Source organism: Suncus etruscus, chromosome 16 (assembly GCF_024139225.1).
Source record: "Suncus etruscus isolate mSunEtr1 chromosome 16, mSunEtr1.pri.cur, whole genome shotgun sequence".
Taxonomy (NCBI): domain Eukaryota; kingdom Metazoa; phylum Chordata; class Mammalia; order Eulipotyphla; family Soricidae; genus Suncus; species Suncus etruscus.
In genome coordinates this window covers 61,191,956-61,203,649 of record NC_064863.1, presented here as the reverse complement: position 1 = coordinate 61,203,649, position 11,694 = coordinate 61,191,956, and the positions used below count along the sequence as shown (strand labels likewise).

At 32.9% G+C, this 11,694-nt stretch overlaps 1 protein-coding gene and 1 non-coding gene across 2 annotated transcripts in view; one reads left to right on the top strand and one right to left on the bottom strand.

Moving 5' to 3' along the window:
- The first annotated feature begins 547 nt into the window (after window positions 1-547).
- Window positions 548-11,694, top strand: part of GC (GC vitamin D binding protein) — a 42,564-nt gene continuing 31,417 nt past the window's right edge. The window contains exon 1 of the mRNA XM_049789916.1: window positions 548-658. Coding sequence (XP_049645873.1) covers window positions 601-658 — 58 coding nt within the window. The 5' untranslated portion in view covers window positions 548-600. The remainder of the gene's footprint in view (window positions 659-11,694) is intronic.
- Window positions 3,419-3,551, bottom strand: LOC126032734 (small nucleolar RNA SNORA51). Its single transcript, XR_007503952.1, has one exon. It is a non-coding gene; the product is annotated as a small nucleolar RNA SNORA51 (small nucleolar RNA).

Genomic DNA, 11,694 nt, shown 5'->3' with positions numbered 1-11,694 from the left:
CCATCATCTTCAGTGAAACTATTTTTGTAGCATTGAGGGTATTTGAAGGGTTTGAGAGATAGCTCAGAAGTTAAGGTACTTGCTTTGTACACAGATTCCTGTGTACTGCCTGGTATGCTTCAAAGCAAAAGAATTTTTGAAAAATTTTGATGAGCTGATTTCTCCATTTTTTTTGTAATGCCCTAATATGAGATTTTAAGAGTCCGAACAAGAGAGGCAATTTCTAAGTCTTCCTTTATTTATCATGAGAAAAGAATAATCTAAAGATAACTCAGAAGCCTAGAAAGAGAGATGTGCCTGAGAAATCATGAGATTTTTAGTACAATACACCAGCATAAAATAATCTACATACAACCTTTTTGCAGTCTAACAAAGTTAATGATTAATAGCTCCTAGACTATTCTACCATATCATTTCAGTATGTCTATTTGCCTTGATTGAGGAAATCATCTTTTGTAGGCCAAGGATGACAACCCTTGCTTCTGAACAAAGATTAATAATTGATTAGTTCATAGTTGGGAATCTTAATAAGGGAAATAGCTTCTTTATAACTGCATTTTTTTTTACTGGATAACTGTAGCAGGACTTGCCAGCAGGAGAATGAAGAGGGTCCTAATTCTCTTGCTTGCTCTAGCAGGTGTTCATGCTCTAGAGAGAGGTATGACTTCCAGTACTCTATATATAGACAGGAATGCTTTATCTTCTGATTTATTTAAAATACTGAAAGAAAGTGTGGAAAATAGGGAAGATATTGAATAAGGAGGAAAAGTTAAGAAGGATTAACCTGAACTCACATATTATATGTGTGCTATTTTGAATAGAAAAATAATTCAGGGATCTAAAAAAAGGAAAATGAATATGCTTGTTTTCTATTCCACATGACTTTGATAATCAGGATGTAGAAAATCACTGAATATTAGATTTAATTGCTTAAAAAATAAAGACGTTTAAGTGGAGAATGGTTCATTGGTGAACATTTTCAAATTTTAAATTTTTATTTCCATTCAAACCAATGTAGCAGAATTGTACAAAACTGTATTAATGTATAAAGTTGATTTAAAAAGTTTTCTTTGATTTTCAAGGAATATTGAATATAAACAATTTGAAATCACGTTATAGTTTCTAAAATATACCAGACAAAATAACCTGCAATAGTAGTGAAATAAGATAATTAAGCTAAATTATAAATTAAAATTGTTTTTAAGGTGTCTATCTTTTATTTAAATATAATAAATTTAAATTACATGTTATATACAATTTTATGAATTTTATAACTTAGAACTTTCTCTTAATGAGCTACAATTCACTTTTCTGACGAACTTTTGAAAGCTTATAAGAAATTCTAGTTTTTTTCTGCTAAAACTAATAAAAATTTTCATTAAGTATAGTTAATAATGTCACTCAGTAGTGTCTAGTAAAGGAATTGATACTGAAATACTGGTCTGAAAAAATCCAATCAATCATGAACAATTTTGTAACTCATAGTGACTAAATTTTAAAAATCTCACTCAAATAATTAATTTACATATATAATATATAACCAGTAAAAAGAAATATGTATCAAATTTCAGGCTATTAACATTAATTTTAATAATCTTACTTATAGCATTATTCTTTTTATATAAGTTTTCCCTTATTTACTTTAGTTGCTTAAATATTTTTTTGCTGATCTATAGGTCCTGAAGTTATGAATCCTTATGAATATTATGGATTTGACATAAATAACAAATTAATAAAAGTGTATTTCCTCAAAAGATACTATGCCCCCCCAAATAAACTGAGCCCAATCCTCAGAGAGAGATAGGGTTTTAAATAGGGTTCTTTAATAGAATGCTCAATATAAATATTGGCTCATATCAGGAATAAAAACTATATTATTTATTATATTGAAAAACCAGGAGCTCTTGATTTCATTTTATTTTTTGTATTTCATTGGCTTCTATATCATTGATTTCTGTTCTTTATTATTTGTTTTATTTTAGTAGTATTAGAATTAATTTTTTTTTTGGTTATCTAGACATTTAATGTGTGCATTTGGTTGTCAGTTTTATCTTTTTCTTTCTAATGTAGGGCTGCATTGTTATGAATTTTCACTGAAGTATTGCTTTTCTATATTCCTTAGATTTTGGTGACTTGTCTCTTCATTATCATTAGTCTCAAGGAATCTTTTTATTTCTTCTTTAATTTTCTCTTTACTCCAGCTGTTATTTAGCAGCATATTTTTCAGTCTCCAAACAGAATTTCTACACATTTATTTATGGTTAATTTCTATCTGTGACATTGGCCTGATAGGAGGCTGGGCATAATTTTTATGTTTGTGAATTTATGCATGTTCTCACCAATACCTGTTCCTCTTTTTGTTCATCCCCTTTCCCTTTAGCTTCACATTCTGGTATTCCTATAATTTGGAGATTTTTCTTACATTTTTCATTAAGAACTATATATTTTCTTTCATTCTTTTACTTCTCTTTTTGTTTTCAATTTCCTTATCAATGCCAACTACTATTTTGTCTTTATGCAGTTCTCTGCCCTGTGAGATTCTGATATTATGACTTGTTGGTATGTTTTTTAGATCTTTCCATTTTATTTGTATGGAATCTCACATCTTTTCTTTTTTCTCATTTACCTATACAATACCTAGTTTAAGGTCTCTAAACATTTTTATAAATATACATATCCATTACATTCCATATACTAGTTTTCCTTTACTTATCTATTGTAACAGCTCTCCAATCAAATCCCTTTCTTCTTTGCAAGCCAAGTTATTAGAATACAATATAAAACTTAAAAATGTGATTAGTGAAGTCAAAAAAGATTGGTCATAAAATTCAGGATCAGTGTTCTGAATTTAACAAAATGATCAAAATAATCAAGAGATAGGCGGGGTCAGGCGGTGGCGCTAGAGGTAAGGTGCCTGCCTTGCCTGCGCTAGCCTAGGACGGACCGCGGTTCGATCCCCCGGGGTCCCATATGGTCCCCCAAGCCAGGAGTGACTTCTGAGCGCATAGCCAGGAGTAACCCCTGAGCGTCACCGGGTGTGGCCCAAAAACCAAAAAAAAAAAAAAAAAAAAAAGAGATAGGCATGCATGGCTAAATTTTGAAAATATATCACTATGTCTAGTTTATGTTTAAACATAAATTATAGAAATATGAGATGTCATAAACTTGTTATTTAACATGTTATTTCAGTCATCACAAATTTATATTGCATGAATATATATATATTCATGAACTGTTTTTATCTTTGAACAGTCAAATATTTAGAACTGTACCAGCTACTTGAGTCCTAAAATAAAAATTAGATATATTTTCCTAAAAGATTTTAAAGCACAAAGATTTTTTGATTAAAGAGAACATAGTCTCACCGTGTTTTCTAAATGTTTTTGCAAATGTCTATGAGTATTATTTATATTTACTTTTTTGTCCCCTAATTCACACTACAGACCAGGCAAAGAACCTACGTTGAGGTATATAAGGGGTGCATTTACTGTACCTCCTCTTTCTATACAGTCAGTGTAAAGAACAAAGCCTGTGGTAAGAATTGGGAGGCCTTATCTTTTCTTTTTTTTTTTTGATTTTATAATACACACACACACACACACACACACACACACACACACACACACACACACACACACACATATATATATATATATATATATATATATATATATATATATATATATAAAATCCTTCACCAGTACAACATTCCCTTGACCAATATCCCAAATGTCCTTCCTCCCCACCCCACACAGGCCTGTACTCTAGACAGGCTTTCTATTTCCCTCATTCAGTCACATTTTGTTATGATAGTTCTCAGTGTAATTATTTCTGTGACTGCACTAAACGATCCATGTGGTGAGCTTCATGTCAAGAGCTGAACCCTCCAGTCCTCCTCTATTTTGTCTCTGAGAATCATTACACAAATGTTTTTTTATTTTTCTCAAAACCCATAGATGAGTGAGACCATTCTGTTTATCTCTCTCTCTCTGACTTATTTCACTCAGCATAATAGATTCCATATACATCCATGTATAGGAAAATTTCATGACTTTATCTCTTCTGATGGCTGCATTTTTATTTATATTTAGTTTTCTATTTTGATACCAAAGCACTTGGCTGAGATTCAGTCCATTCACTTGCCTTTGTACTTGCAAAAAAAAAAAAAAAGGAAGGAAGGATATGAAAAGAAAGAATAAAGTTTTCCCTAACTCACAGTTATAATTTAAGGCTTTAGAAATGCAGGACTAAATTTTGCATGTCATTAAGTATGATTCTAAACTCCATTAATCTCAAATCTATGACAATATATGCATGAAGTTAATTTTCATTATTTAGAAATTAACAGATACTTTCTCATAAAAACAATTTATATGTAAAAACAAAGTTCTTAAACCTGACACAAATATATATATTTAAATATGTGTATGTGTCTCCCACCAAAAAAGGAAAAAACTACCATGATGTGTTGCTTTAAAACTCACTCCAGCAATGCATCCATGTCAGGATACAGAGGATCAGACTCTATTATCCAGAAGGTGGAAAAGATAATCCTGATCCCCTATATTCACTTTGTAAAAATGTTAGAGATAAGATTCTTATATCTGTAGAGATGTAATTAAAAGAGTGTAGCAGAGTGCCTCCGTTAAAGTTAAAGTTATAATATTTATATGTATGGGTTACCAACACCTATTGTGAGCACAGGACATTAGTTTGAGTCTATAAGGCCATCACAATTATTATTTCTCTACAACCATTAAATATGTCTTCTATTGTATTTATTTTGCTTTAGTTTAAGAATCTAAAATGAATTTTTGCTGTTTTTCATATTTTGCTGGGCCTATGCAAACAACAATTGCCACTCTAACACCATTTTTGCTGTGCTCCTTTGACTCTAATCCTTAAAAAAAACACTTAAACTTTTAAGGTTAAATTAAATTAATATGCATGTGCATGGAACTGTAAAAATTAAATACTATGCCTTCAATGTTAAAGGAATTCCATAAATTTTGTGGCTTTAGATTGCTTTGTGTACTACTAAGAAATGTTATACAGTGGGGCCGGTGAGGTGGCACTAGAGGTAAGGTGTCTGCCTTGCAAGCACTAGCCAAGGAAATATCGTGACTGCTGTTCGATCTCCTGGCATCCCACATGGTCCCCGCCAAGCCAGGGGCAATTTCTGAGCGCTTAGCCAGGAGTAACCCCTGAGCATCAAATGGGTGTGGCCCAAAAAAAAACAAAAAAAAAAATGTTATACAGTAATGTATTACAATCTGGGGGCTTGCGGGACAAAGCAATTTTCATGTGTTTTGTTTTATTTTTCTTAAATTTTTTTTTGGCTGAAAGTTCAAAATTAAGATGTCATCAGGGGGTTTCTTCTGAGAATTCTGTTTACGTATGATTGTCTTCCCCACTGTAACTTTGAACTTGTCCTCTTTCTTTGCATCTTTGTTCTCATAATAAAAAAATCACAGTGCTTTAAAAAAGAATCTAAAAATAAAATTTTTCTTATTTCATTGATGAAAGAGGTTCATTTAATTTCTTTTTGATGTTTTTCATCTACTAAGATAAATTTTGTGCTTCTCAGATGATCTGTAGATCTCTAGGTTTAGTAAAGTATTATATTTCAGTCCATGAATTCAAACACTGAGAAATGCATCATGCCTCCCAAAAATCAACATGAAAAGTCATGGTGCTTAATATAATTAAAAATGTTAATAAAGATAAATAAAGTTTGAAAAATTATATGTTTTTAAGTGATGATTAGTGACAGAGATTTAGTAATATATCAGTAATCTTATCAATTAATTAAACGAGGTTTTTAAATTAGCCTAGCAATGTTTAATTTGTGAAGCAAAATGATAAAAATATATTAACAGAGCCTTTTTGAATAAACAGTTCAATCCATAGTCTTCAAAAGGGTTTGGGAGAAAAGAGATAGTACAGGTAGTACTTATCTCCACACATGGCTAGCCCCAGTTCTATTCCCAATACTGCATATGAGCCCCCAAGATCCTCCAGAATTTGCTACTTGAGTAGAGAGCCAGGAGTAAGCTACAAATACCAACCAAGATTTGGTAAATAAAAATAAATAAAGAATTTAATAAATTAAAGATTATAATATTACAAACATTTAATTTGCGGGGAGAAAGAAAGAAAGAAAAAGAAGAAAAAGAAAGAAAAGAAAGGAAAGAAGAAAGAAAGAAAGAAAGAAAGAAAGAAAGAAAGAAAGAAAGAAAGAAAGAAAAGAAGAAAGAAAGAAAGAAAGAAAGAAAGAAAGAAAGAAAGAAAGAAGAAAGAGAAGAAAGAAAGAAAGAAGGAAAGAAAGAAGGAAAGAAGAAAGAAGGAAAGAGAAGAAAGAAGGAAAGAAAGAGAAAGACAAAGATGAGGGAGGAGAGGGAAGGAAAGAAGAAAGGATAAGAAGGAAGGAAGGAGAGAGGGAGGGAGAAAGTGGATAACAAGAAATTAAATGAAGCATGGAAATGCAAAATATAATTCAATCATCAATTCAATCATCTATTTATAGATGTAAACTGTAATTACTCATATGTGTTTAAGAAGGGTGAAAAGCATGAGCCATTAAAAGTTTCCAAAAAAGTAAATAAATTTGGTCTCAAAAGCTCAAAATATCTATGACTTTCCAGAGATATTTCACAATGTAGGTAGAAACAGGACAATCTCCTGGAAAAAAATAACAAAGAAATTCTCAAAAATTGTGTAAGCATTTGGTGCTAATGGGGCATTTGATTGTGAAAAATTTCATCAGTGTCACAAGATTATGTCAATATTTACCGGGGTTGTAAACAAAGTCCAGATCATGTCTTAATAACAACTGACTAACTCATTAAGGAACAGGGTATGTAGTTTACACATCACTTGAGATAGAATTGTACAAATCAAAGTGACCTCAACTGATGTTAAAGAGAAACATTAAGCAAATGTCTGTAGAATAAGAAACCAATTCATGATTATCATATTGCATCTATTTTTCATAATTTGTTTTTCTCTTGGAAGATGAGAACATTGGTAATATGTTTAATTAGTCTTACAAATTGTACCCTTCTCTTTGAATATATCATCTTTTATTAAGAAATATATCCTAGTTATCCATTTGAGAGAAACATAGGACAATAGCTTCCTCTATTGGCTATTTTTATATGGCCAATTTTACTCATATATTACTTCATAACTTTATCAAATCTCCCCATTTGAGTTTTACTCCTTTTGTTTTGCCAAGAATGATTATTTTAACAAAATGTTCCTAAAATTACTTGAAGTCTTATGCAGTCCTTTCCCACTATTTTCTGATTCTTTTTGCATTCTAAATAAAATGTAACACCTTTGAATTCTAATGTGTTATACAAATACAAAGAGTTGACAAAAGTTTTCGGAGATAATCTGAAGTCTTCATTTACTCCACATGCATACATAATGTTCCCAGAACACACTGAGTGAAACTTTGATGAAGTGAGAAATATGAAGCTTAAAGGCTAGAAATAATATTTCTCAGTGTTTAACTGCAATGTCTCATTTTAAACACAGGATTTTACATTGTGATTTATTGACTAGTGACAATAAAAGATTCAACAAGGGGTCTGGGTGATAACTGAAAGATCTGAAGACCATGTTTTTTTTTATCCTCTAGGCACTGAGTTTTGTTCCTAACACTACATAGCCTGACCCAGCAATTCTTCCCAAAAATGCTGGGCCAGAACAAAGTATTGAACCATCACAGCAAGGCTGGTTTTGGTTGAGAATGCTCCCCTTAGCACCTGAACACTGCTTAGGAACTCCTCTTTTATCCAGAGAGAAAGACTATCAACAAAAATCTTCAATTTTATTGAAAGATATTATTAAGCTAGATTAATTTTTATGAATTAAATTCTCAAGTACTTATTAGAGTTCTTTTGTCTTAAAACAGTAAACTGTGAGGAAAGCTACATAATTTCTTTCTATATTTCTAAGAATATTGTATTATTCCTCATGTCTTAAGAGTTATAAGCAGTATTATATTTAATTTAGAATTATTTTCTTGGGGCCAGAGCGATAGCACAGCAGAAGGGCATTTGCCTTGAACACTGCTGACCCAGAACGAACCTGGGTTTGATCCCCAGTGTCCCATATAGTCCCTCCAAGCTAGGAGCAATCGCTCTGAGCAATGGCTCTGAGCACAGAGCCAGGAGTAATCCCTGACCATTACCGGTGTGGCCCAAATACCCCCCAAAAGAAATATTTTCTTTACTTATAGTAATCTAAACTATTTGAATATTTAAACTATTAAAATATTTAAAACAAAATACTTTCCTTTCAAAAAGATGAATATTTCCGTTTTGAATTAGTCACAGTTATAACACAATTGGTATGATAATGTTATAATTCTTTAAACTAGAGGATACTTTTATCCTGAATTTTCCACCAAGCCCTATCTTCAGTCTCATAGAATACTCTTAATGATTAATGGAAAATATCTGTCTTACTTTGACCTTCTGAAGTTGTTACAATGTCCAAGCTTGCAAATTAGCCAATACATTTCGAAAATGTATTCAATGCGGAGGTGGAGGTCCTCAGATTTGACAGATTTACTGCAGTGAATCTGCATATTCCATTGACTCGTAGATTTTAGATGAATCCTCTCTCAGTTTACTTCACAGAAAAGAGTGAAAATTTCTGTGTGACTTTAATAGCATTCTTTTGAATTGGCTAATTATAAGACGTTTTCAAGAATGTTTTTTGTTCCTTCTATTTTGATTCTCACCTCAATAATATACTTTCAGTAGTCTCAAAGAAATAGAAAAAGTTTTATGCCATAAAGGTTATTTTATCACTATGAGCTTTTTGCCATTACATCTAAGAAATGAATTCTAAATTTTAACTTTTAATAAAAAAAATTAACTCTCAAAACAGGAATTGAATCATTTATTATATATTCATGACCTTCTTTTTAAATAATATAATGCCAAAAAGTCAGTTTCCTAGATTTAATTTGTATAAATTATGAATCAGGGAATACAGACACTAGTCTACTGTCCATGTTTTTATTTACAAGTAATATAGTAAGTATATTGAGCAAGCAGTTCTTTCTCTCTTATACACACACACACACACACACACACACACACACACACACACACACACACACACACACTTACCTCCTGTGAAAACTAGTTTTTGCCTGCCATTTGAAAGAATGTAAGTGTAGAGTAATGAAGTCTTTTGTTCGCTTTAAAAAATAAGGTCTTTGAGACTTGTTTGCTTGTGGGATTTTTTGTACTTTGTTTTTGTTTTGGGGCTACACCCGGTGGTACTCAGGGGTTACTCCTGGTTCTGTGTTCAGAAATTACTCCTGGCAGCCTCATATGGAGACCATATATGGGATGCCAGGGCTAGAACGAGGATCTGTTCTTCATGGGTCGGCTTCCTACAAAGCAAACACCCTACCACTGTGCTATCACTCTCCACCCCCCTCAGAGATTTGAAATAAACACCACCTTACAACTACTTTGGAACTATTTCATTTGTTTATATGTAATCAAATGGTAAATACATTTAAAGTGGAAGCTATTTCCCAAAATAGGCCTATTTGGATCTATTGACTTGACTATGGAGGAAAAAACATGTAAAATTTCTCTCTTTTCCTCTATCTATTTCATCTTCTGCTTTTGATATCTTCAAAACAGGGAAAGAAGAGACAACCATAAGATATTAAGCAACAATAAAAAATAAATCAAAGGGCACCTTGGTGAGCTACTAGCATTTTCTCAGTAGTGATATATCTTTGCTTACATTCTCCATTTGTTCGTTCTTTGGTAATTTAATATGTCACTATATTTGCAGCACTTTGGGAAACTCTCACATTCCGTTGCTCCCTCAGACTCCCCCTCTTTGGTCCAATGGTTTTCAAATTATCTGACATTGCACAGTACTACCCACCATTGGTAGACCATTCCTCTCTAGACTACATATTTTGAGGAGAAAACACACACACACACACTCACAAACACACCACATGTTTAAGAATAGCACCAAGTCAGCTTGATCTTTTACTTTTTTCTTTTTATCTAGATATCAAGTCAACTGACCACAGCACAGCTTCTTAGCCATCGTCCCTTCTTTTGTTGGATCAGGCTATTATTTTTGGAGGGGGATTCAACCCAATCAGTGTACTGGAGGTTCAAGGCCTCACTGAGATTCTTGTTCAAGAATTGGCAGTTCAGTGCAAGGGAACCAGAATTTAATGCTGTTTGAACACCCAGTGGTATTGGAGGATGGGAAAAACAGTGGCCCATGCTGCTTGAATTGAGGAGTTGCACTTACAATTTTTCTACCAGAACTGTCATACTGCCAGTCTTTCCATAATTTTTTTATCTTTTGTCTCAGCTGGATAATGAAACAAAATTGGTAACACTTACACACCATTAACAGAATTTAGTCTATTATTTCACTTATTATTTTGTTCCTTTTTTTTTTTTTTTTTGGAGGGGGGCGCACCTAGAGATGTTCGGAAATTGTTCCTGACTCTGTTCACAAATTACTCCTGGAGGGGACTAGGGACTACATAGGGTGCCTCAGATTGAACCCAGGTCAGTCACGTGAAAGACAAGCACCCTACCTGCTATATTATCCCTCCAGCTCTATTTTTTGTCCTTATTTTTTATTAATGATTTTATTATTTAAGCACCATGTTACAAAGTTGTCTTTTTTTAAAAACTGAAGCATAGAAAGGAGGATGAAATTTAAAAATTACATTTTAGGCCTCCATGTGTAGTCACCAAGTCTATACCCAGCCAGCTCTACAGATTCACTCTGTTCTTGAAAGAGATATAAACCATGCTGTGCACTGGTCACACAGTGTTCCCTGGATACACTGGCCACACAGCTGAAAACTGCCAATCTCAGAAGGAGAAGGCAGACCAAGCCACCTTCCTACTGAAACCATGCTTTCTTCACCCCTTACTAAAAATTGCTGCTTTTCCTATAGCCCTGAATCATCAGTCCTCTATTACTGTTTGCAGTGACATAATCTGACCAAAACGACAGGTTTGCCAGTATTTGGGCTGATATCACCAGGACTTTTTTTGAAGTGAGTGCAGGAACCTTCCCCCTGCCTTCTCATACTTGTGGAAGACTTGGCAGTAGAAAATAAGACCCACAAACGCCACAGAAACAGCAATTGTGCTTGAAAATCCTTGACAATGCAACAATTGCATTTCTGTTTAATTCTGTCAACCCCTAGGAACATACCATTTTAGATGCCAATGTGTAGCTGAAGTCGCCTAATGTTCAGAAACAAATGATGTAACAAAATGGTCAGCTAGCAACAATAGCTTACTAAACCTTTCGACAATGACTTGATGGCTTCATTGGACATACATTCATTTTCACAAATTTGATTCTCATTATACTTTTTTTCCCTTTTACTTCTCTTCCTTCTTATTTTTCTTTCTTTTATTTTTTAAAATAATTTCACTCCCACTTATCTGAAAACAAATGTATTACCATCAGCACTGTCAACAATGTGATACATTCTATTTAAATAAAATAAACTTTAAAAGTTACATTTTAGCACTATTATAAAGATGGGAACTAAGAAAGATTGCCATATTAATAGGTAATGACTCCTACTTGGTATATCAGCTAACAGCTACACTCAGTATTAAATCAGATTTCTGTTGCTAGAATATGGCAGGGGCTGGA